Raw genomic sequence first — 27,000 nt, 5'->3', positions numbered from 1 at the left:
ATTCCTGTACCCCTGCCTGTATCCCTCTTCTTCATTCTACATAACCCTCCTCCACTTCTCCAAATTATTGCTGATAAATTTCAAGTTCCAATTCCCATGCTAAAAGCTCAGTGTTTTCTCTCTTTCCTTTCTGCAGTCCTTCTGCCTTGTCTATTGTTTGATGCTTATTAATTTTTTGTTTTGAACTGTTACAAAAGTGTGTGACCATTTAAACTAGATTTTAGATGGTATGAAAACAGAACCTATATCTCACGATGTGGTTTGTCTATTTTCCTCATTATTATGCACCCTATGCTATGCACAATGAGTGCCTTACAGTTTTTTTTTTTTTTTATTTTGCTAATTCTTTATTTTAAAGTAAAAGTTGTGCTTCACAAGTTGTGGTCATACAGCATCTAACATCATGGATGCTAAAGTTGGTGGCAAAAAAATTACTAAAAGACTCAGAAATTTCACCCTACACTTAGACATTATTAATGAATAACTTCTCTTCTCCTCATCTATAATGGTCAATAGATTGTGTCAACTTTAGAAGTGTAGAAGATTACCAAAGCAGCTCAGCAGGAGGCCATGGTCCCCACTTTGTAAACATCCTCATCCTGAGCAAGAGCAGGGTGTGGAGATGGTGTAAGTGCTACACCTCCCCTTTTTGCTCTTGTTTTTTGCTGTCTTCTGTCACCTTGAACTGTTGACCCTGAGCCAGGCCACCCTGCCTTGAGGCCAGATGATTACAGACTGAAACCTCTACAAACTGTGAGCTAAATAAACCTTTATTTCCTTAATTTGGGGTGTCAGGCACCTTGTCTCAGCCAACAAGAAAAAAGTAACCAAGACACCATCATTGTTTTTGTTTTTGAAGAACAATAGATTATTTTCCTTTTATAAGAAATATCATATTCTGATGAAAAGGTCTCTTGTTTATATATATATTTTTTGCTTCATTATTCTCTATGTAATATTGGATCCTAGTAAATCTGTGTTTTGAAATTTAAAGAGAAAAAATCAGCAGACACCAATGTACATAACAAAAGACATTATAGCATCCTTCTTTCATTTTATTGAAAAGGAATCATTTCTATTCTAGCGCAAACAATGTATTTTACATCATAAAGCAAGATATAATTTACATATTACATTTCTTATGAGACCTTTATATCATTATGTCATTCCCTTTTTTATTAGGTCACTTCTTCTGGTTTAACTTAACCTACCAAGTATCCTACAAATCAGCATCTTCCTTGAGGAGGGACTGGGGACACAGAGAGTTCCTCATTTGCATCTGGGTGAATGATGGAACAGAGGTATGCCCCAAAGTTGGTGGCACTGAGACTCTCCTCTGACAACTGGCTCAAAAGCCAGAATGCTGGTCCTCCAAATCACATATCAAAGTTGTACTTTAAAAAAATCAATAATAAATGAACAAAACTGAATGCTGCCACTACATGTATACTATCTGACCAAGTGCTCAAATAATAGATGTTTATGGAATTAATTAACCAACAATGAACATCCATATGACTGACTCGTAATGGTTACTCTATGCAATTCCCAGGCACTTCTTACCCAAGACATTGGATAAAACTCCATGATTTCCCCAACTGTTCACGTTTATGGGCTAAAGCTTTTCTGTTGGCCATGGAAATGGGTGTCTCTCCAACTCTATGATTCTCTTCTTAGATTCTCCCCTTGTAAAATTCTCTTCTAATATTATCCCCTTCTTAGCAAAACCTTTTCGTGTGTGATTTCTATTCATTTCCTATAATACAAGTTCTCTTTTAGCTACGCTCCTCCAACTTCACACCCCCCAAAGTCAGCAATCTGTGGGATTACACTCACTTCCCAAATGAAAGAATATCTCAGTTTGTAAGGACATACTGTTCCTTTGAAACTTAATGGTCCACAGCAATTAATGGGACAAAATATAGTATTGAAAGACTCCTTAGAAGCAAGTAACATGTGCTGTTCACCCAATCTACATGAACCTTTCCTAAGAAATGTTTTACTAGTGTGTTACAAGAAGAGGGAATCAGTTGTTGAAAGCAAAATACATGAAATGAGATTCCTTCACACTACTAGAAGAAATAAAAACTCAATACTTGAAATACATTTTCACATGGTGGCTATTTGACTGAAAAATCACTCAACTCAATCTGATACACCAAAGGAAATGCAAATGTGTGCTAAAAGTGCATTTTTGTGCCCTAAATTCCTTGGCTGTAACTTACAGTACAAAGTTGGTACACTTGGCCAAAATCAATCTACACCTTTTTAATCACTGGTAACTAAACATTTAGAACCAAGTTGGTCAGGATAAGAATATAAGTTAAAAATATGTCTATTCTGTGTGTCTTAAATTACTCTTTGGTCAAATGTTGTGACTTTTGAGATATCTGAAAAATAGACCTATTTCTCCTTTCCAAATACAAGGTTATAAGTATGTACAGCAAGGTAGCATTTCCTTGCCAGAAACAAGGCAGCCAGGTACCATATGATTCCATCAACACTGTACATTTTTAGAGATCCTTTCATCCCATGGCCAAAGTGCTGGACATACCAAGAATGCAGGAAAGAATGGAGGAGCAAATGAATAAAGCCTCACAACACCCCTGTGAGGTAGGTAAGTATTGTCCAACCCACTTTATAAATATGCATACTGAGGCACTGCATGGTAATGGTTTGGTCAAGTCTACCTGGCAAGTTACAAATGTATGGCTGGGAATAAAGAGATAGAAATAAAGAAATATCAGTCCTGGATCCCAGTCCTAGATGCTAAGCTTTATTTCCAAATACTGAAAAATAAAATTCCACAGTTGCCTTTAAAAATTTTAGAATTTAGACAACTCTTTGTGTATTCCACATTTGTTTTTATCTTTCATATTTCTAGTGAGTGAAGAGAAAGCAGGGTACTAAACATATTTCTCTCCTCTAAATGTAATTCCCATGATAGAGTAGAATGTATCAGCATTCCACCAGAGCTCAGGCTCCAAATTCAAAACATCTTTATAGTCTCTAATACTTTTGAACTCCTTTCAAAGCCCCAGTGTGAAAAGGGCCTCAAATGACTGCCCTGATAATTGCTCTGTGGCCTTAGTGAAAATTTTGTGTAGAATACCAAAAGCAGCAAGATATCTAATTAACATTTTATCACTGTCAAGATAAGAATAGTAGTGATGGAGTGAAAGTTGCTTTTTGTAGTGTTTGAGATTCTGCAAATTCAAGCTTGCAATATTATATATATATATATAAAATATATAAATACATGCAGTATATATATAAGTGTGCATCTGATTACTCTTAAGGCACCAAAAAGATGTAGCTTATGCCTTTGAAAATCCAGTCTTTGTTTTCCTAGTGAAATTTCTTTCCCTCTCAAGTGAAAAACATTTCCTCAAGCAAAGAACCTGTGACAGCAAATTGTTCAAAGACAACTAGTATCTCTAAGATGGCCAATTGAACGGGGATTAGGAGGGGTGTTGATGGTGATATAATAATAGATAGCTCAAAGTTTAAATCCATAACTTATATCTAGAGCATAGATCTAGAGCTTAGAATTAACAAGACAGCCAATCACACTGATCCACAAGCTAGTGACCAGAAGTTATACATAATTCTTATTTTCCAGTAGCTGATGAAAAACCTTACCATGTCCAACAGACATGGAAATGAGAAAGGGAATTATAATGGGCACACATTCTTCAAACAGATTTTGGCTTTTCAAATGCACCTAAAGAGAACTGGGAAGATGACAGAGTAAGGCACTGGGGTCCAAACAGTTTGATGGGCAGACTACAGGTATTCGTTCAGAATATATATGTGATTTCTTTGGCTGCTGAAGATTTTCTGAAAGCCTCATACAATTATGGGATGAGTGGGCTGAACCTAACTGAAGAAGCTTAGAGTATATTAAGCAAAGCATGAATAGAAGGAAAAACAAAATAAACACATACAGACACAAATGGTGGTGGTATCCAGAGGGAGGAGGAACATTTCTTAACTAATTTTCATTTTGCTCCTCTCCTGCTTTTTTCTGCCATGGTCCCACTATTTTGTTTCTGTTTTGTTTGTTTGATTTACTTTTTTTTCCAGCGGAGGAAGAAATGACAGAGCAGGATAGGTGTCTTATGGTTTTTGATTTCTTCTTAGGCCTGTTTAATTATTGTTTTTCCTCAGTTGACTGTTGGCACCTGGTTCCTCTGTAAACTATATTCCTTGGCCTTCAGTCTCAGGTTGGCAATGCTGTTGGCCATGTTGACACCCTGTGCAGGGCTATTGTTGGCACATGTGGCAGAATAAGTAGCCATGGCGCTGTAGGGACAAAGGAGAAAGCAGGGAGAATAACAGGCATTAGTTTCACAAAGCTGTGAGTCAGTGCCCCAGATGGATGTACTCTCAGGAAGCAGGCAGGCAGGGGCAAGGGACTGGACAAGATGCCCTTCAGGGTCTCTGATGGCTCCAGCTTTCCATTACTCTAATGCATTTGGGGAAGCCAAATGGTGGCCATGTTTCGTAGGGCAGGGGAAAGCAGTGAACTATGAGACAGCAAGAGAAGAGGTATTTGCTGTGTTGAGCACAGTGAGTAATGGTTTATTTCTGGGGTGAGAGAAGCAGTTTGCTCAAGTTGAATAGAGGTAGTTCATCAGCTGACTAGCATGGCACTGAATCTCTCTTTCTGCCTACATAACACAGCCTGTAAGTAAAGAAGAAAAGCAAACAGTTGATAAACTAAAGAGGATTTTACTTCTGCATTTCTGGAAGCTGACCTTAAATAAATACCACAATGAATAATATGCTTGGGAAATCAGTTAAAAATAACCAATATAACTTCTCTGCCATTCTTGATTCACCAGTTGATAGTGCAAAGCGTTGCCAAATTAAGACATTCTTATCAATCAACCTTAATTTTCTAATTTCTCTTGAAAAGTACTTTGGAAGCACACATTGCCTTTTGGGTCAGTTATTTTCAAAAAGTTAAAATTTCCTAAATAAACTATCAGAGGTCCAAGTCTCACCCTCTTGACCTCAGAATTAAATGTTTTTCACTGTCCTTATTGCTCAGAAAAACCTGAAGTTGTTTTTCATTATCAGAAATTAAAATTAATACTTAGAAAAAACACTGAGCAGAGATGTATCATTGATAGGTTTCTGTTCATTGATCCAGGAGACTTTTTCAAAGGAAAAAGAAATGGGGTTGTAGACTCTGGACTTGGATGAACATTATATTTTACTTTATATTAAAGAGTTAAAAGGAGGCTCATTTGAACTAAATGGAAATGTTTCTAGTTGTTTGTAAGATTCGCAAAATCTCTTTGAACTGAGGGCTGGAATGAGACAGACTTGAAAATGGAATGACATGTACTTCTCTCTTGTCATCATTCCAATGGAATTTTGTCAGCCATGCAACAGTTTGTGGTTCTGGGGATCAAGTGACAAGATCAGAAAGAGAAAACTAAAGCTAGTCTACAAATAGAGAGGCTGTATCATGGATAGTTATCTGGATACCACATGATTAGATTCATAATAACATATTTCAGCTCAGTTACTAGCAATTAGCTCAGGAAAATTAAATATAATTAGGTCCAGATCACCTAGTCTTTCCAGAAATACATATATTTAAAAGTCTTAGAGCATTGGTGTAAATGTGTGGGTAACTGTATGAGTAAAGGGGGTGTGTATGTGTGTGTGTGGCTCCAGGAAGGCAGGAGCAGAAGATCTCACGGTAAAGGCAGGTTTAAAATAGGAGTGAGATAAAGGATCAGGCAACTCATTGATGTAGGAAATGTTTTTGATTTTTTAGAGTGCACCAAGAACTGATATTTACAGTATTTTCAAAACTCACATACATATCACCAAGTTCCTAGATGAATTATATGCTTCCATTCAAGACTAGTAAAAATATATGCATCCATAAAGCCTACAGTTGAGATATTTCTAGGCTGTATCAGGATGCAAAGAACTAATACTAAGAACGTGGATGGTGTTTAATAAATGGATCTGAGTCACTGATTTTTTTTTTTGGTTTTTTTTTCCAGTATCAGGAATCAAACTCATGACCTCGTGCTTGCCAGGCAGGCACTGTGCTGCTGAGCTAAATCCCCAGCCCCTAAATCATTGATTATTATAAGATCGAGCAAATTAACTTCTCAACCAGGTGTCTGTGAGAGAATTAAACCCTAAAGATAGTACACAACTATTACCATTTTAAACACACAGAAGGCAAGCTGGAATTATGAGGTACCCATATTAATTGATTAGAACTGATTTTTATTTTTATTTTTTGGTATCAGGAATTGAACTCAAGACCTTGCACTTGCCAGGCAAGCACTGTGACTGAGAATAAAATTGAATGGATGGATAAAATTTCATGACAGAACCCTGGGAAAAACTTCTCTGGTGATAAGATGTAGACTGTCATGGTATATTGTGCTTTTAAGTACTTGGCCTAATTTCTTGAGAGATATTTTTTCCCATTTTTTGAGATTCTGGGTGAGCAAGGTTGTATTTAACAGAATCTCACCCTTTCTCTGATAACCAAAGATGTGTTCCACATCCTTAGCAAAGGATTTTCGTTTACTGAGTTTCTTGTTACTGTTTTCCAGAAGTGTCTGCTATATGTGCTTACAGTGTTGTCTACAAGACACCATTCATGCTACAAGATACCATTCATTCTACTGACTGTCTCATCAGATAATCTAGCCTGGGGACTTAACTATGGTAACACATTCCTCAGAAATACGGAGTTTTTCTCTTTAATGCAGACCAGACAGTAATATTTGAATAAATATATTTTCTTACTCAAAAACAAATAAATGGGAATTAGGATCATATGTTGCACAGAAGATTGGATAATCTCCAAGACATTTTTCACTTACATGACAGTCTGCACTTCCATGGTAGGGAACAGCGCCCTTGTCCAATTGTGGGGTAGTGATGGTACATGAACATCATGGTAGTACTATAGTAAGTCTGTGACAGCGTTCTTTGCGAACCTCTCAACTTAGTGGGATGTGAGGATAAGAAAGCAGTTGATATAAATGAATGAATTTTGCAGTTTCCTAAATGCTCCATAGATGACACCATTTTCACTTGATGTACTTGGAAAATTTCACTTGATTTGCTTACAAACTCTCAAAAAATTTGTCTGACTTATAAATTTATCTGACTTATTATAGCATTTCATGGCCTTAATATGTAGAAGAACAGAGGCCATCTTAATTTGCTGCCTCTTAGAAAATGTCAAGAATATATAAAACTACAAAAAGTGATTTTAATGATATTTTGTACACATACTAAAAAATTATCTTTATTTTCCTCCAGTAGTTTGATAAGGGTCCAGTTTTGCAACTTGAGCTAAATGTGCCATACAGGCAAGCAGTGGGCAGTCCCTGGACATGCCAGCAGCATGTTACAGGTCAGAAAAGATATAATTAATGAGGGGGCCCTGTCAGAGAAGCTTAATCATGCTTTAATCCTGGCATTAGAAGATGATAAGGACTTGCTTCTTAAAATGACAACACATACCAGGGAGCATTAAATGGCTGCCAACCTGAGAAAATGTTCATGACCACCTGCTTACTACATCACGGAAACTTCTCAAGTTCTGTTTTGGGAAAAGAAAGCGAGCCTGAGAGTGTCTTGCTATAAGACAGAAATCTACAAGGGCAATTAGCTGTTTCCAATCTATTTATGGGACCATTCGGACCATGTAAAATGACCACTTCTTCCAATTCAGGATTAAACTTTTGGGGATATATAAGACTAAAACTAAGTGATTTATGTAGGTTAAATATAGAACAATATAGCCAAAAGCCTGCTTAACAACAACCAGAGATCCTACCTGGGGACCCTGTCTTCTGAGTAGGAGCTATGTTTTCCTGTCAGCAGGGTGCAGATATGAGCTGAGTCCTGGGATTCAGTTTATAGAGTTGGCTAATGCACCGTTTTATATTTAATTTTTAGTAAAGTTCCTGTATCTGTGACCAAGAATTTACATAAAGTGCATTGAGACATTAGAGATGAAAAAAAAAAAATGTGTGTGCTGTGTCTGCTGAGTCAGCAAGTGTGCCCTGGGACTTCCCCAGAGTTTAAGTAAGCTTGAAATCACTCCATCTCCTTATTTGGAGATTCCTAGCAGACGCGGCCCAGCCACAGACAGCAGAATGTTGACCCCACCCAAAGAGTGGAAGTGCTGTTTTCACTGGGGACAAATCATTTACAGTCAATCCAACCTACTCGGAGAGGTTGTAGTGAGGGGAAAATGTGTTAAAATAAATGCCACACACTAAGTTAGTTCAGAAACTACTATTCATGGTATGATTTGAAAGCCAGGAAACATAAGGATATCTGCCCCTCTCCTTTCAGGTCATGCATAGTGTGAATACTATAAATCACAAACAATTGAGGACAGTTTGAGAAAGAACACCCTTGGCTCAATTTTCAATTTTAATGCTATTTTCTACGTGTCCCTTTTGAACAAATGATGACAAGCTCTTTAAAATTTCACCCAAAAGATAAATCTGTCATCCCAGTAAGTCTGTGGGTCTTCCTGAGTATAGGGGTTTCACCCACTCAGGCTTTTTTTGAAGGCTACATTACACTGCTGTATGTGCAAGAGTTGGAGTCCATCGCTTTGGTGTGCTCTTTAGTCAGTGCAAGAGCAATGGAGGAACACTTGCTTTGTCCAAGAAAATTCAATACCAGTTTTGCTAGTGAAAATTTGTTTTAAAGGGAGATGTCATGAATCATTGCGGAAGTGATCTTGAGTAACTGAAATAATCATTTGTAGCTTTTGTTTTAAAACTTCCAAAGTTAATTTTTAATACTTACTTGAGTCTTGTACACTTGGACCATATTCACGCTTTCACTACACTTTTGCAATTTTTCTGCAATATTTAACTCTTCTTTCCAAAAGTGTTTCGTATATACAAAACCTCTTGACACAAAACTTATTGCCACAAAAGCTTGTATTTCTCTTTTTAAATGCACATTGCTTACCTTTGGGCTCCAAACACTCTTGTGAGATACGTCACAGAGAAACCATTGTGAACTCAATTTTAGAAACAGAGTACACAAATCAAAGATCTGACTAGGCTGAGAAGCAATGGGCACAAGGAGAAGAACACTGTTCTAGTCCCTGCCTCATACCCTCCAGGCACTGAAAACCTCACTGTTCAGTGGGTGTACTGAGTGTGAACAGGTTTAGCATCACCTTGGAAAGAAGCCCACCCTAGACCTTGTGAATCACTGTGGGCCTTTACGTGGCCCCAGGTGATACCATGTGCCGCCATCATTCAGGAGCGCACTTGACTCACACTACTTAATTTTATGAACACATTTTCTTGTAGGTCTGGCTTCTTCCAGTATTTTACCTCACTGCTTACATTTCTAGGACTTCAGCCCCCCTTTCTTAAACATAATGAATTCCCCCTTAATCCCTACCCCCAGCAGCCACCCTTCTCCCCATCTGACAAGTTACCTTTTCAGTGTCTTCCGTTAGAATCCGTTATGAAGCCCCTCGTGTAAACAACATCTTGGGAGGGACGAGGATCTATTTTTGAAAGTGTGAAAGGGAGAAATGAGCCAAATGCGTTCACCAGATGTCAGGCAGCACCATGACCATGACCAAATCAAGAGGGGAGGAGGAGGAAGAGGGAGGGAGGGACACTGGACAAGGACAGTCAGCGTCTCTTTCGCTTGTCACCGGTTTTCTTTTAAGTCCAGCTCTCCCTCTGGAAACAGCACTGAAGACTAACATTGTAGAGCCAGGCCATTGGCTATCCACCTCCCTCAGGAAGAGAGGTGACTGGGGAAAGATTTCTGGGCTACTTCTCAAATAATAGTCAGAAGTCCAAAGCTTGTTTAGTAACTGCTACCCAAAAGACAAAGCACTAAAAGATTAGTGAGTCTCAATAATTTCAGGGATGTGTGTGCTTCATTCTCCCAATCTGCTTCAGGAAAATCATTCAGGGCTGAGCAATGGGTCTGTACCCCAAAAGCAATCTTCCTTCAACTAGCTACAGGTAAGTAAAGAAGACACCTGGTAGGACAGTAATGTCCCTATTAGGAAATGTTTTACTTCTCTGGCTACTCAGCTGTTTGCCTGACGTCATCATCTGCAAGACGTTCAAGAGAATGAAGGAGGTCATGACATGCTATAATTAGAGTGAACTGTATGTCCCAGTTTGTTGGGGACAGTCCTGGCTTATACCTGTTGTCCTAATATAATTATTAATATCACTCCCCTTGTACTTTCAAAAGTGTCACAATTTGAATGACAAGTTATCCAGTGTAAAATGTGTCTGAATGTAAGACACCCAGAAAAAAATGTGTTGGCTATTTCCCAGCTCATAAGTCTTAATATACACAAATAACTGCTGTGTGCTTTTGTTTCCATCTTCCAGGGAAAAGCTGAGAAAGTCAGAAAACTGTCCTGTCTGACAGACTGCCTAATCGCTCTCCCTGGGTTGCATGACCAAGCCACACACACCAGTCATCCCAGTGGGACGTCCACATGCCCAGAATGTAGTTCTCAGGCATTCATCACTAATAGGCGATACACCTTGAATCAAAGAGTGATGCTGAGATAGCTTTCCAATCTTACAGTGTTGACTAACTCCAACAAAATGGAATATTTAATTGGAATGAAAATATGGTCATGTGACCAAATATGTTGGACAGAAACGTGATCACAAGAACTAGTTCTCATTTTACTTGCTGAAGATTTAAAGTTGTGCAAGTGTTCAGTCTTCTCTTCTTTGGAACAGGAGCAAGGATAGAGCTATCACACAGCAGTGTTCCAAGGGTTAATCAAGAGAAATGCCTTTTAATGAAGGTTACATGTGAAGTAACTAACTTGACATTATAGTACCAACAGGAATAGCATCTTAATTTTCCACAACACAGAAGGTGTATCATTTCCTTTTTTTACTTATATATTTCCTTAACAATAGTTAGACTTCCTAGCACTCTTCAAAGGGTGACATCATAATGTATTTGATTCTAAACATAGAAAAAAACCTGTACATAACAGAAGAATGTTTTGTCACTTTCAGCAATTAACCAAAATATAAGCACTTGAGTCAAGACTGGGTCAAAAATATTATTGATTAAATTACCAATTTAAACCATGACTTATCTACTTGTATTTAGAGATTAATTTATTCTTAATACAGAATATAAACAGTTTCTATGATATTGCTTTAATTAGTTTTTACAAAGTCTGTATCTAAGAGAAGTGATATATAAGCATACCATAAAATAAGTAAAATGTAATAGGTTATATGATTTTAAGTGAAAAGAGCAGAATACAAAATAATATATACACTAAGGCTAAACTTATATAAAATATGGAATTCTAGTTTCAAAAATGAACAAACTATGTCAAGATGTGGAATCATGGACATTTTTAAAAAATTATCTAAAATTTCTATATAATCTTTTCAATTCAAATAGAATATTTCCCAAAAAAGGCACACATAGATTGCCATGTTAATAATTTCACTTAAATGCCATATATGAAATACGTATGGTGTGGCATGGAGGCTGGGCTTCTGCTTTGGTCAGGTTATATGACCTGATACCAATTCAGGAAGGACTTCATGCCCTTTTGTGCAGTATGCTGTGCTCAGCCTTCTACTGTAAGGACCATGTGGCAGCCGTCTGCATAGTTTACAGCTGCTATGAGAGGTTCCTAAGGAGTACCAAGCAGGTAAAGAAGTATTGCTTTCTAGTTCTGAGCAAATTCAAACAAGAGATCTTGAAGCATCAGGCTTTTAACTATATCCATTTCATTAGCCATTCAATGAGTTTCTGGACTACTGGTATTTGTGAGAGAAACAAAGAAGTCTTCTACATTTTAGTTGGTTTTTCTCCGGTACCGGGAACCGAACTCACGACCTTGCGCTTGCCAGGCAGGCGCTTTTGCCGCTGAGCTAAATCCCCAGCCCCTCTTCTACATTTTAAAAGAATGAAAGAATATACAACTTCACAATGGGCTGCAGAATGTGTTTTCAGCAAATCCTACGGAAGAAGAGGTCAACTAATCTTTAAAGCATTAACTAGGACATACATATAAAACTAATCTTTCAAAATGAACAAGGCTGATGGCAAAGTAGCTCCAGAATAGGACTTTCTTGTAGTATTCATGACATCTGTAGATACCAAGACCAAAGATAATTCAGGCTAACTTCACAGCAAGGAATATGACAGGAATTTCCTAATTCATTTATGATGTTTCTCTCAAGAACTGATTTGGAACAGAAAGAACATTTAGGTGAAGCTTTGGGCTTTAATCAGAAGTACCAACTTTTAAGTATTTGCATTTCACAAATGTACTTTTTCACACCAAGGTTCAGTGTCAGCTAGGATATAATATCCTGTGATTAATTTAAAACTTGTTCATGAAATAATAAACCTTAATAAAAAAGGTAAGCAAAAGCATAATAAATGAACTTGTGAATACTTCTTCCAGTGAAATCATCCAGAAAGAGCCTGTGGCCGTGAGTGGTTTTCCTAGAGAACTCAGTGATAAATTTAAAGAAAGGCACTTTGGAGCAATCACAACTTGTTGAGCCCACATCTCACCTTTCATAATGGTGTCAACTTGTGTTTTCTGAATAGAATAATAAGTGGAGATTAACAATCTCTCCATGTGATTGAAATACTACTCTATTGTTTGCTTCTTCAAAACATTTCACTTTTTATATAAAAGTTTAGTGTAAATTATACATTTTTGTTTAAAAGATACACACACACACATGCACACACAGAGACACACACAGACGGACCCCCAAAGTAATCTGAAGGTAGACAAGAGTTATCAACAGAATACGAAGGCACTTGGGATTATAAGAAATCTTCACCTATGAACAAAGAACTGAAAATGACCAGAATAGACTTGGGTTTTCTTTTTTTTTCTCTCTGCCACTTTTTCCTTCCCTTTCTCTGCCTTCTTCTCTTTGCCCTGCCTTCTTTCTATTTGTTTTTATTAAAAATCAATTTTACCATGAAGTTTACCTTTGATACTATACTTAGAGCCTTAATTGTCATTTCCCTACTTGAGCATCTTAAGACAAATCTATCTTAAATTTGGAAGTGGGGTAGTTTTATCCTGGAATGCTTGCAAGAGGGACACTGGGCACAGATATTATTAAATGATCTTTTCTTTGGGATTCTTGCTCATCTTTGAAACCTTTGCAAGAGTTCCTGAGTCGAAGAGGAGATTGCTGATGGCCTGCCCCTCTCTCTTCTGCCCCAAACCCTGCTCCTGGGGCAACTAGGAATCTCCTGTGAAAATGTGGGAATGTCAACAAGTTGAGTGTCTCTGCAGAAGTTTACCCAGTAGGAAGTTATCAGCCAGCTGCAGGAGCAGCTTCGAGTGTGGCTGACCGCTGAGGAGCATGTGGAAGCAGAGCGAGGGAGAGTGAGCCAGTCATTCACCTGTACGGAGAGGCCGTGCCCCAGGAGAGATAATCGGTAGGCCTGGGAGCAGGACGAGGTACGATGGGCTGCTCCACGGCAGTCACGTCTCCTGAGTAGGATTTGAGGAGGGAAGCGTTTTTATTGGCCAGCATGGCTCTCTCATTCCTGCGGAACTTGGCTCTTCGATTCTGAAACCACACCTGAAGATCATTGGGAGGGGAGAAGGGCATAAGGAGAGAGGAAAACAGAGAGAGGTTACAAGAATGAAATTCTGGTTGATTTTACTATGTAATATCTTTCCAAGAAGGATACAAGGTAGTATGGAATTCTTCCTAGAATAATAGAAATATGTCATCATCCCTTCCTAGTGGGCCCTGCTAAAGAGCTCTTAAGGGTTGACTGCATGGGGCCAAGGCTGTAGCTCAGTGGTACAGCGTGTGCATGAAACCCTGGGTTCAATCTTAAGCACCACAAAAAAAAAAAAAAAAGACTGAAATATTTTCAGTAATTAAGATTCAGAGGCAGGGTCTGTAATGAATCCATAGGACAACAAAACATGGGTTAAAATCTCCAGTGTAATTGTAATCAAGTAAAAGATAACTCTCATTAGACTTCTCCTAAGAGACTCAGTGATTTTTCTGAAAATTTTTGCAAAACTTCAAAATGTGCAAACTTGGGCCAGGGTATAGCTCAACGGCATAAGCACCTGCCTGGCAAGCGCAAGGTCCTGAGTTCAATTACTGGTACCAAAAAAAAAAAAAAAGAATTACAAAAGGAAAACTTTATCTTTCATAATATTTAAAGAAACACCTCCATCTCCCCAGAAGTGGACCCTCTGACAGGTCTTAAGAAGAAAATAATTTATTTGAGAGGTTTATTAAACACCATGAGGGGAGTATGGGAGCAACAAATGCTCAGTGCTTTGGACATGCCAAACCTAGGTGGGGAAGTCTTTTGAAGTTCTAGAAAGAAGCTACTGGCAAAGAAATGCAGATGTTACTGGTCAGAAGTTGACTAGACTACACTTATTTGTAGGGCTGGTGGGAGATGAGTAGCACAAAGAGCATTGACCACAGCTAATAAGGAACTTACCACTCATTAAGGGCCACAAGGGTTAGGCATTTATATAGGCATATGACATACATTATTTATAGTTATCATGGCAATTCCATTTATCAGGTTTTATTATTTCTATTTGAGAAGTGAGGAAACAGGTTCAATGAGAGTAAGTTGTTGAAGTTCACATAATAAATGGCTGAGTTCCTTAACTCAAGGATGTCCAACTTATGAATATACAGCTCTTCTGGACTACAGTGACATTTTATCCACTCATTTACTCATTCAGAAACTAGAGTGTCCAATGTGTCTACATGTTGGGAAGAGAGATGAGAAAGATTTATTATCTGCTTTTAAGAAGCACACAGTTTATTAAAGGAGGACATGTACATTTGAAAATATGCAAAACAAATACGCTAGGGGCAATTATAGGAACGTACAAAAAGGTGCATCAGAGAAGGAAATTTTGCAGTGTGGCGTGAGATCATTGTCCCAACACAGTCAGGCAGCACTAAGGACCTGAGTGACTCTGGAGGTCTCTGACCTGGTTTCCCAGACCCCAGCTCTTTTTGTCACATTCTGATTAGAGTTATCATTTTTAAAAATAAATATAATTACATCAGTGTCCTGCTTGATATCATCTACTGGCTTCCCATTAGAGAATAAAATGAAAACATCTTACAATAGAACAAAAGGCAATTCAGGAGTTAACTCTGTCCAGCAAAGAGCCACACTACTGATCTGCCACCCTGGATTCAAGTCTGCCTGAAGTCTACCAAAATGGATTCAGTTATTTTCCACCTACATAGAATTACACCAGATGCTCCTTCTGTCTCTAACATTCTTTCTCTTGTATTTTCAAGATTTGACTTTAACATCACAGTCTTTGTAGAGTGTTGTACTGGAAGGAACATGAGTTTAAGGTCTAACAGAATTGGGTGAAAACACTGGCTATACTATTTTAAAGATTTATCTTTGGATATGTATTTAATTTTTATTTTCCTTTGCTGCTCCATCAACTGAGATAATGATATTCACAGGATAGTTAGGAGAGCTGGCCCAGAAGAACTGCTTAATAAAAACTCTATCTCCTTTTCCCTAGGCAGATAGCCCCATTCTTTCTCTACTGTATCATTGATTCTTGAATGTTACTTTCATATAAGAATCATCTTACACATCACAACTTTATGTTTTACACATCTGCCTTCTCTGCTCCAGACATAATATCCTTAAAGAGAGGGCTTATGTCTTATTTGCCCCCAGCAAATCAAAATAGGTTCTCAATAAGTATTTCAGGAAAGAAAAGGGGAGAGAATGGAGGAAAATGAATCTTGCAAAGCCTTGGCACCACCCAAGAGGTCTTTATCATCTAGCAGGAGAGTTTAGCACAGAAATAACTCAGTATAATACATATGTTGCTAAATACTTTAAATATAAAGATCCCCAGACCCAGAATGGATTGGTTCAGACTCGGAAAGCCTAGGACTGCATGGATGAAGAATAACATCATGGAGGGATAATTTTATCCTATGCACTTACAAAGAGGGATTGAAGGGAGGGGAAGGGATGGAAAAAAAAGAGGAGTCAAAGTATATCATGTACAGGTACAAATTCCCTAAGATAATATGATTATTATGTGTATCTCATTGTACCAATAAATTTAATTTAAAAAGCAAGAAAAGAATAAAACAAAAAAAACCCGATGTCCACAGTACCAAAAGCCATTAGTACATAGCATGGTGGGAAAGGGGGAAGAAAAAATAGTTTCATTACATATATTTTAGTATAATATTTATTTACAATTACATATAATTACTCTATTATATGTAATTTATTATATTATATTGCTATTTATTAGATAGTAAGCATACCAATATATAATGTATGGTACATATACATAAAATTTTACCCCTTCTGGGTATCTTCCCAGAAGAATTAAAAACATCATACCACAGTGATATATGTGCACCCATGTTTATATCAGCAAAATTTATCCTAGCTAAATCTTGGAAACTACTCAAATGCCCATCAACTGAGGAACAGATAAAAAAGAAGTGGGATTTTTATACAATGGAGTATAAAAATATCAGCCATAAAGAATGATAAACTTGAGACTTTTAGAGGTAAAAGGATGCAACTTGAGACCATACTCATAAGTGAAATAACTCCGATTCACATGTGTAAACATTGCATTGTCTCCCTGGAGTGAGAAATTGAAAAAGTAAACAAGGTCTAAAGTGTATAATAGATATTATGAAATGGGAAGAAATTATTCAAAATGAAAATTGAACTAAGATGGGGGAGGAGAAAAGGAAGGAAGGGACAAGGGGAAAAATGCAGGTCAGTTACCTTATTAGTGTCTTTTAGTCATTGAAAAGGAAGGTTTGGGGCTGGGGAGATAGCTCAGTGGCACAGGGACTGCCTGACAAACACAAAATCCTTGTTTGATTCTCAGTACAGAAAAAAAGCAAAGGTTTGTGCTAATACTGAGTGGAGAAATTTTTATGCCCATATCTTGTACTCTGAGAAATTACTTTAAAGATAACAGCATGCAATGTACTAACTATGGTCATTCTATTATTTTGTTATGAAATGTTGTTTTACCTTTTTTCCATAAAGTAAAAAAGATGAAAATAACATTGGAGATAAAGAACTATCATTATTAAATGAGTTCAATGTCCACTTACAATTGGATTAAAAATAGGGAGAATTTTAGAAGTCTACTTAAAAGAAAGCAGTACTTTAAAGCAGTACTTAAAAGAAAGCAGTATTTTATTAGACATGATGAAAAACTTTGGGTATTAAGGATGTATATGAACCAATTAAAGCATATGTGTATCAATTTTGTTTAAAAATCAGACTATAAAGTAATGAAAACAATAAAACGTTGCTAAATTCACAGTAAGAATAAAATTATTAGCATTAGAAGACAAAAGATATATATTATATATAATAAATTATTTTATATACATATATTATAAAATAAAAGCATTTACATCTTATGATAGGGGTAAGATAGTCCCCGTATCCAAAAAGTACTCTTTCATATTTTTAATTCCCACCATTTCACTTCTTCAGATTTCCACCCACCTTGGCAAAAGTGGTACTTCACAGCACTTCGGCTTACTAGTGGTCTGAAGTTATGCATGTCTGCACTGTGGCTGAGGTTGGGGATAAGAGATACGGGCACTTCTGGAGACCACAATGGATTTAGAAGCTTAGGAGCAGGGTGTAAAATGCAGCTGTCTGCCCTGGTGATGGAGTGGAGAGGGGAGGATTGAGCTCTGTCCCTGTGGATCTCCTGCCTGAGCTCCAGGTGCTGCCACCCGACTTACACGTCCTCCTCACCCCCTAGGGGGCCCAGGTAACTTTCCCTTTTTGTCACTAGCAGTTTTCTTCCTGTCTCTTGGGGAACATTTTTAGGTTTCACCATGTTCTTCCATGGAGAAACATCTGTCACACTTCCTCTTCAGGCTGAAGGGTCCTCCAGATTTCCTATTAAACTCAATGAGTGTCCCTCATGGTGAACTGCACCTTGTGACTCCTAAGTCCTGCCGTAGTCAAGACCCTTGGGGTGTTTGGATTCCCAAACAGTTTACAGGTTATCATTTGCAGAAAGAAATCCCTCAAACTCCAACTGACAGATATACAAACATTGCTTTCTTTAGGAAGACAAGACAGATTTGACCCCCCTCCTTATCAAAACAGCAGTTGACCACTGGTGATATGGAAGGCCAGATCTTTCTGTAAAGATAGCAGCACTGCTTGAAAAAGCATTTAGTTAGGAATCAGTCTAACAAAAGAAGTAAAAGATCTATTCAGTGAAAACTACAGTCAGATTCTCGTGCATTGAAAGTCTATTGTTTTCTGCACATCTATATTCCAATCCTATTTCCACCACTTCCTAGGGATGTGAATTTGTGTCAATACTTTAACCTTTCTGTGCTTGTTTCCTCTTCTACAGGACGAAACATTGAATTGATGTGAGGAAAATGGTTTAACTATGAGAAGAATGTGACTTGACACGTAGGAACTCAGACAGTGTTAGTTACTGTGTTCTTACCACTACCATGGTTCCCCATAATCACTGGTTGTACTGTCTTCTAGATATCTGTCCTGCAGTGGATGTGTCATGACATGGATGTTAGAGATGGCTGCCATTCTATCTTCTTATTTTATGTGTTTTTGTCCTTTTTCACCTCAGACATTCTGAGGATATACAGTCTTCTGCTTGAATGTGCTCCTAACTGAGTTTCTCAGTATGCATCTCCCACTTCTGCCGGTGTTGACAATCATTTATGCCTACCACAAGTTTCTGGAAGTTGTGCACATCTCCAAAGGCTAGACCTGAAGACTGAGGCGGGAAAAGTTAATCTCTTTGCTCACCACAATCTCACAGTGGGAGCTGGGTGAAACGCTCAGATGAGAGAAGTGTAAAACATAAATCTAGAAGAGGAAAATTGATGAGGAGGAGGTAGAGCAAGGAATGTTCTGCCTCTCTAAAGAGATTCAATTTGATTTTTAAAACAATTTGAAGCCCACAAAGTACAATTAGAAATGAGTCTGTCCTTGTCCTTACCATGTATAACCTGCATTAATACCACCTCCAGCCTGAAACCTACAACTGGTATTTTTAAAGTTTTCAGAAATGTGCTTCTCTGAAGGAAATGCTGGTGCCTGCCCCTCAGCATGAGTTACCTGCACTCTGGCCTCAGTGAGGTTCACCCGGCGGGCAAGGTCTTCTCTCACGAATGCATCAGGGTAGTGTGTCCGCTCAAAGACACGCTCCAAAGCCTGTAGCTGGCTGCTGTTGAATGTTGTCCTGTTCCTGCGTTGTTTTCTCTTCTTTTTCTCCTCTGAGTTCAACTGATCATCTAGGGTAGAAGAAGTGAATAAGGAATCAACTCAGTTTAGAGGTACCACTGAGCACATTTTTTTTTTTTTTGCAATTACTCATAGCTGCTCACATCTATCTAAAGAAGCTCACCACTTTATCAAAGTACCATAGCCAAGTGTCCCTTCTCCTGAGCAGATACTGACACTGATGCTCATGAATTCATATGCCCAGGAATTCTGATGATTGTTGCTTCTAAAAACAAAGCTAGACTGGAACTGACTGTCAGAGGTACATTACTTACATGCTTCTTGAGACTTGCCCTGTCAGAAGAGCTAAAGGAGAATATAGTACTGCATATGTTCTCTGGATTTCGATTTTGGTAGCAATGGAGGAAGGAGAGCAGATTGTTTTATACCTTACACATCTCAGACAATTTTATGTTCACATGAGTACTTTTACAACAAAGCAGACCAACTATTTCCTGGTTCCTTCTCCTCAACATATACTCGTGAACACTGCACGGTTATAACAAAGAAACCATACTCAAACCAAATGAGAGGTTTTCTGTTTCACCAGGCATTCTCTATGAGGCAGTGAGTGATTCCTAGCAGTGTTCACTCAAAGGTCCCTGCTGTAGCTAAAGCAGCCTCCAGCTTAGATCAGGGCTAGTGTTACAGCACCACCAACTCAAGCTAACATTACCTTAAAACTCCCCTTATAAGAACTCAAGAACAAGGAACAAAATGTTGAGATCTCTGAAACAATTTCACTCAAACTTGAGTTCTAGGGTCCTGACAACTTAGGAGAACTTTAGAGAATCACAACCCTAAGTTTTTAACCTGTCAGGATCCCCCCTAATTTGCTCTGAGTTCTCTTGAAGACATTTTGGCAAGCTAATTATTCAGCCTGTCCGTGGCAGCCAGGCAGTCAGAGAGCAACATGCCCCTGTCCTGCCCCAGACAAGAGTGATGGATTGTGAGGCTGAGTGGAATACCAGCTGTGCTAACACCATCACCAAATCATCACAGAAGGCCAGAGCCACCCCAGAGCCCATGTAGCTTGCAGAGATTTACAGCAGCAAGCTGCCCAGGCACACAGCAGAGGGGTGATCTGATGAACTGAACTTACATTTCCAATAGTTTCTCCCCAAAGAGGCCCAGACCAAACAAAATAATAAGGAGTTGAAGTGAGGATGTGGGGAAAGGAGAACTTGAGCTCTTGCTCCATATTCAAAAGAAAGTAGCTGTCAGGCTTTTATTTCTAATACAGTATTCAGAGTTTCCTAACCTTCTGTGATCATAAATGAATACACAACACACTCAACAAAGCCACTCACACAAAGCAGAATGTCCTAAGAATAACAACACCTACCTTAGCTATAATATTACAAATACGAACTTGTTCTAGATTTATGTGTGGGTTCAAATCCACAGCAGTTTAAATCCAAAAACTTGCTGGGTATGGTGGTGCATGCCTGTAATCCCAGCACTTGGGAGGCTGAGGCAGGAGAATTTTTGCGAGTTCGAGACCAGCCTGGGCTACAAAGTGAGCTCAAGGCCAGCCTGAACTGCATCCTGGGACCCTGTCTCAAAAAAAGAAGATGAAAAAAAAAAAAATCCAGAAACTTGTAGGCCAGATCTCTGGGTCCTCAGCAGCTGAGATCTCTGAGTCTTTCTATTCAAGACCCCTTCCTCCTCAGCACTGCTACACCAAGAACACCCAGGGAGCTCAGGAGGGAAACAGCATATTTGCTCTTGATAATTAAACCACCAAGATGCAGTAAGTGCCTGCTGGGTTTGTTTTCACAGGAAACATGAAACTTCTGTCCCTAGAATACTGTTTCTGTTCAACAATACATTTTGCCAGCCAAGAAGCTGCTATCAGTCATTCGCTCTGTTTTGTGGCTGTGCTCAGTTGATCAGCTCTTTGATTTTTCATACATTTAGTATCTCGCCTAGGACCCCTGCTTTGGCGGCACTCCTATCACATTCTCGGTGAGAATGTCACATCAGCCACATCTTGAGAATGAAGCCAATTTAATGATTTCTGGAGTCTCACCAGGCCCAGAATATTCCAACCCACACCACTATTCAGCTAGTAGCAAAATAGTTTACAATAATATGAATCCCAGAATTCAAACACCTCAGATCAAGTACCTTTTAGCAGTTGCCTTGCATTCGTATTTTCCACCCTATTGAAAAGCTTGGAAGCATTTATCTTATTTCAGTTCTCTTTTCTGAACTTTTTTTATCTACAGTTCTTCATTTCTTGCACTTTAGATTTCTCTGGCTTTCCAGGCTTTGAAGACAGTGCCATAACCTGAATTTCTTGTTCCCACTAAACAGGAATTTTCAAAAAGAAATCCTTAACTTCCATATTTTTGTCAGCTGAGACCATTTGGACCCCAGGCTATCACTTATAATCATATAAAGGAAATCCCTTATTAAGCCAATCTCATGATTTGTTCACTTCTCTCAAAGAAAATTATTTTTCAGATATAACCACAAATTCTAAATCCCTTATGCTGTTTTATTTTTTTTTTTTTTTTTGGTTTTTCTCCGGTACCGGGAACCGAACTCACGACCTTGCGCTTGCCAGGCAGGCGCTTTTGCCGCTGAGCTAAATCCCCAGCCCCCCTTATGCTGTTTTATAAGCCTGTTTCTTCTTGGACAGGGAAACTATGATCAAGACTAAGAACATTTCACATTCTTTTCTTAGTACTACAACCTGCTACATAATCTCCTACTAATTTTTTTAAATCTTTCACTGTTCATTCAAATTCTTCTGACTGTCCATAAACCACCAACTCCCCTGATGTGGGAATAAGGGAAATGGAGAATTATAGTTTATGACAGGGAATAAATAGCTATGATGACCTGAAACGGTTCCAGAAAAAGTTTCCCAGTGAATATTCTTGTTGTCTTTAACAAATGAAAACATCAGTGCAGATCATGTAGAAGGTGAGAAGACACTCAAATAACAGGGGTCCCAGGAGTCTGGATCTGGCAAATGTCCTTCACAATACAAGTGTAATGGAAAGAGACAATGAGTGGGCGACAGAGACAGCTTGAGCGGCAGCCCTCCGCCTGGTCTGCCTTTGCTCACTAATCACACACTGTGAACTCCCTCTTTTCCTCTTGAGCTTAGAAGAACAGGACCCAGCTCAGTATCTTCAGCAGCATAAACACTGTGGAGGTTCATTAATGCAGGGCATCTGAGAGGCCTGTGATAAACATATTTATCAGATTCTGGGCCCTAGTTGAACACAAGAGAAAGAAAACTGTACTTTTATCGTTGCAGGAAGAACATCATTCTTATTGAAACAGCTACAGTAACATTTGATTTTGAAGTGTGTTGTCCAAGAACACTATGTCAATCAGACCTTAGGCTGCATGCCACCCACTGGTATTCTGAATTCGGTTAGGATTTGCCAAGCTGCAGAACAACTATGTATTATGTATGCATTTTTATCAAAATCATAATACTTCATCTAAAGTACATACAGATTTTATAATTAAATGGGCTTAAATAAACTGCAAGTATGCAATTCTTGCCACCTTTCTAGTAAAAATGGGCAAATGGCCTTATGACTAGATGTAGGTTTACTTGTAATCATGAGTCATAAAATATTAGCACTAAACAGGGCCCAGTACATTGTCTAATCCAAGCCTTTAATCTTGTAGATGAAGTAAATGAGACCTAGAAGGACAACGGACTTGTTCAACAATGAAAATAAGGGACTTCTAGCCAGAGTTAAAAGACAGGATACCTAATTCTATTTTATTCTTAAGTGCAAATGACGATATCCATGCCATATAAGAAACAAGCAATAAAGAATCAGGAACATAAATAGGAGCCACTACCCACAGAAAATATTTATGGGAAAGTCAGATTTTTCTATACTAGCTATTATAAGGGGGACCTAAGAGAGAAGACTGATGTATATCACATGTCGTTCCCACTAGAATAGCCAATAAAAGTATATCAGTCTTCATAGAGAATATCTATTCTGATCCAGATGTTCCTGCATTTTCTTTTCAATAGCCTCCATAAGTATGTGTGGAGTTATTTTAGTACCATAGCGTATCCCATCTTTCCCCTTCTCCCCACAAATCCGATGCTTCTCTTCCACTTTAAGATATAGTTCAAAATCTGTTTCCTAAGACACATCTCAAACCTTGCCGGCTCTATCAAGCTTTGCTAATAACTCCAGTTCACACTGATCTCTCCCTTCTCCAATATATGTGTGTGTTTATCTTATCAAATACTTTTTAAAATTATGGTCCAATCCTTTCCGTGTAAATTTCTTGTCAGCTTAATGTATTCAGGTATTTTAACAGAAAGGAGGAAGTTTCCTTGATAAATTAAGTTACAACAAAAGTTGGAAGAGTTAGAACAGTTTTGTAGTATAGCAGCAGCCCCAGAATATTATGACCTTAGTGCTTCACTAAAGTCATAAAGGGCTGAGTAAACTTCTGAATTTGAATTATTTTTTTAATAATGCAAAGCAAATAATTATGTCACTTTAGTTTTGTCTTTGGTTTATTTTAACTGTAGAGGAAAAATAAACATTTTACAGTGTTTCTTTTTCAGATAGATTGGTCCTCACAATTAAAGAGGGGGAAAGATTTGCAGTCTTACTGCTCTGTAAATGTGGGAATTGGTCCTTCATTTGTATCACTTGAATGAAAAACAGCTCCAGGATGAAAAAATAGTGTAAAGAAACAGGAAGAGATGTTAAAGAGAATGTTTCCAGGGGACCAGGATGTTAGCATACACATGGAACATTTCTCAAGGGGAGGCTGTAAGCCCAGGGTGGGATGCCCATGTGCATTCAAATATGACTCAAAGACAGCAGCAGTCCTGCCCTTGGCCCTCAGCTAGGCTTGCTCTGTACTTCCCAGGGAGGTGCTGAAGTTGCACTGGAAGGAGGGTGAACAGGAGATTCCTTAAAAAGCTGGGATTAGATGGCCCATTCAACCCAGCCATTTCCCTTCTGGGTATTTTTCCCGAAGAACTGAAAGCATAGTGAACTGAAAGCACAGTGATATATGTGCACCCATGTGTATAGCAGCACAATTCGTCATAGCTAAATCTTGGAAACAACCCAAATGCCCATCAACTGAGGGAATGGATAAAAAAGATGTGCCATTTTTGCACAATGGAGTATTACTCAGCTATAAAAAAAGACAAATTCAAAGCTTTTATAGGTAAATGGATGCAACTAGAGACCATACTCATAAGTGAAATAAATCAGACCTACATGTATAAACATCATACTGTCTCCCTAGTTGAAGAACCTGAAAGAGTATGTAAAATCTGAAAGGTACAATAGATACTATCAAAGGGAAAGGAACCGCTCAAAGGAAAGACCAATTGGGAAGAGGGAAAGGAGAAAAGAAAGAAAAAGGGAAGAGGAATATATATATACATATATATACACATATATGTATACATATATATGTGTGTATATATATATATACACACACAAGATAGCTAAGATAATTGTACTACTAATTTCTATTGGATCATTAAAAGGAACAGTTAATACTTATTTTTTGACCAATTTTATATGCTTATATCTGGTAATCTGAACAACTTCTTTGAAAACAATAATATGCAATATAACAACCAACCAATATATTGTTGAATTCCTATCATCTTGTTTTTTGAAATTCTGTATCATTTGTAATTTTTTTTATTATTGTTTATTCTCTTTAAAATAAACCTTTTTTAAAAAAGCACAAGTGACACCTTCCAGCCTAGACACCAGGCCACAGGGAGACCCTTACTCATTAAAGCCTCCCATTCTTCCTCACAGGCTTCAGTTAACTCCAGAAGTCCCTGACCCTCTTCTGCTCTGCATTCTGTGAGAGAAACCTTGGTGATCCCAAATCAATAATCAGCCAGACGTAATTTAAAGGTACAGGAAAAATATAGTTTAGGAATAAAATCAGAGTAAAACTGTGTTTCTTATGCCTGAGTCACATCAATTTGGGAATAAATCTGATGCAAGAAGATAAAATGCCAGCTTCAGTAGCAGAAACCAACCACCACATCAAAGCCTGTCATCTGCCTTTTGGTTGAAAACATGGCAGGCGAGCGGATCTTAAGCACAGCCCACTGATCACTTTATGGGCATTGAAGAATGTTTTCAAAGGAACTTATATTGCACAACAGCCACTTATTTTAATGGGATTTGTGTGGTTCAGGCCCTATAACCTTTGGAAAATTGAAAGGAAGTATAATTGCAAAAGCCACTAAAAACTGTTTAGCTTTTATTGCAAGGCCTATGAAAAGCAGCGAGATACAGCTGTGGCATTCATTTGCGTTTCCTTGGTTACACTTAGTTTTAACTGAAATTAGTACTGCATCCTTTCAATATATACCCTAATAAATGGCACACAGGTCACTAACTGGGAAGCTTGTTGCTATGTAAATGGAGTTCAGCACATCACAATGACCAAAGCCAAGCTCTGCAGCACACGCATGCCTTCTCAACAGCATCGTCCTTACACGGTCCTCTTTCTCTGCAAGACAGGTCTCTGCCAAGACACACACCAGCCTGTGCAGCTGTTATTCACTGTGTGCTGTGTCATCACATTATAATTGCCAGGACTCAACTTGGTGCAATTAGATGGGTGCATTTTTTTCCTTTATTCTCAACTTGGCATAGATTTGCTTGTTTTTTAGTCAGGTATCCATCTAACTCTTGGAATATCACATCAAAACACCTTAAATGTAACCTGGGAAATGACAAATGTGTTCCTGGGCAAAATAAAATGCCTTCAGAAGGTATTTACACAAACATTTTGAATGATGGTGACCAACATGACAAAGCAGTGTCTCTCTGTGAAGTTACTGTGGCTCTACACAGACACTGCTCAAAGTTTGGCTCTCTAGTTATAGCAAGCCTTTCTTGAAAACGCAAAACACTAAAGGATAGGAAGTTCGTTGGTGTGATTTGTAGGGCTTTGGCTTCTTCACCTCATATACTTCTTTTCACTTCTCTAGGGGAAATACATCTCCATGGAGCTGAAGGTGTTAACCCAATTCTTCTCTCTTCATCTGCTCTACCTAAATACTTTTCCTCGAAGGAGTAATGATCAGAACCCCTGAAGATACCTAATATGCAAGTCCTCCCATGCATCAGAACTTGCATCAGAACTCTAGTGGCTATGTTAATGGCTTCTCCCGTGCTGGTATTTCCCCATGATTGAGAGTCTATAACTCCAGAGCACAACATTTGTGTTTGTATTTAATGGAAACTCTTCTCAATGTCAAGTAAATGTAAAATAATAATTAAGCATCCAGTAGTTATATGTTAAAATTCTTATGGTAGGAGTTGAAGTATTGGATAGAATACCTTCTCTTTGATAAAGATATAAAATTCTGACTTCACACAGAATTCCCTATGGAAGAATTTATTCATTTTCAAAATCATTGCACAATACAAAAAAGTAGAAAATAAGAATCCTTATCAGATCCAAGTAACTGTAGTAGGAGAGGATCTAACTAACTATAATGGGAGAAAGAACACAATGAAATACAGTAGTAGAAAGTAAATCAGCTTAGAAATTAGGATAACTTACGTTCTTAGGATAACCTATGTCCCTAGCCTCAGACAATATCCTTCACTTCGAGCCTCAGCTTTCTTCTCCTTCCTTCCTTCCTTCCTTCCTTCCTTCCTT

The 27,000-nt window shown here is 38.2% G+C and overlaps 1 protein-coding gene across 2 annotated transcripts in view; it reads right to left on the bottom strand.

Moving 5' to 3' along the window:
• Positions 1-1,034: 1,034 nt before the first annotated feature.
• The window catches only part of Prrx1 (paired related homeobox 1), a 71,829-nt gene continuing 45,863 nt past the window's right edge, over positions 1,035-27,000 (bottom strand). Inside the window, exons 2-5 of one of the 2 annotated variants that reach the window (XM_005398173.2) lie at positions 19,171-19,346; positions 13,435-13,616; positions 9,473-9,544; positions 4,215-4,305 (exon numbers count right to left, since the gene is read on the bottom strand). In XM_005398173.2, coding sequence (XP_005398230.1) covers positions 9,490-9,544; positions 13,435-13,616; positions 19,171-19,346 — 413 coding nt within the window. In that variant the 3' untranslated portion in view covers positions 4,215-4,305; positions 9,473-9,489. Of the gene's footprint in view, positions 4,306-9,472; positions 9,545-13,434; positions 13,617-19,170; positions 19,347-27,000 lie in introns of both variants that reach the window. The other variant, XM_005398172.2, reaches the window with a different exon arrangement.

This window comes from Chinchilla lanigera, unplaced genomic scaffold (genome assembly GCF_000276665.1).
Source record: "Chinchilla lanigera isolate Chin_1 unplaced genomic scaffold, ChiLan1.0 scaffold00061, whole genome shotgun sequence".
NCBI lineage: Eukaryota > Metazoa > Chordata > Mammalia > Rodentia > Chinchillidae > Chinchilla > Chinchilla lanigera.
The sequence above is the reverse complement of the archived record's forward strand: the minus strand, read 5'-3'. Positions and strand labels throughout refer to the sequence as shown.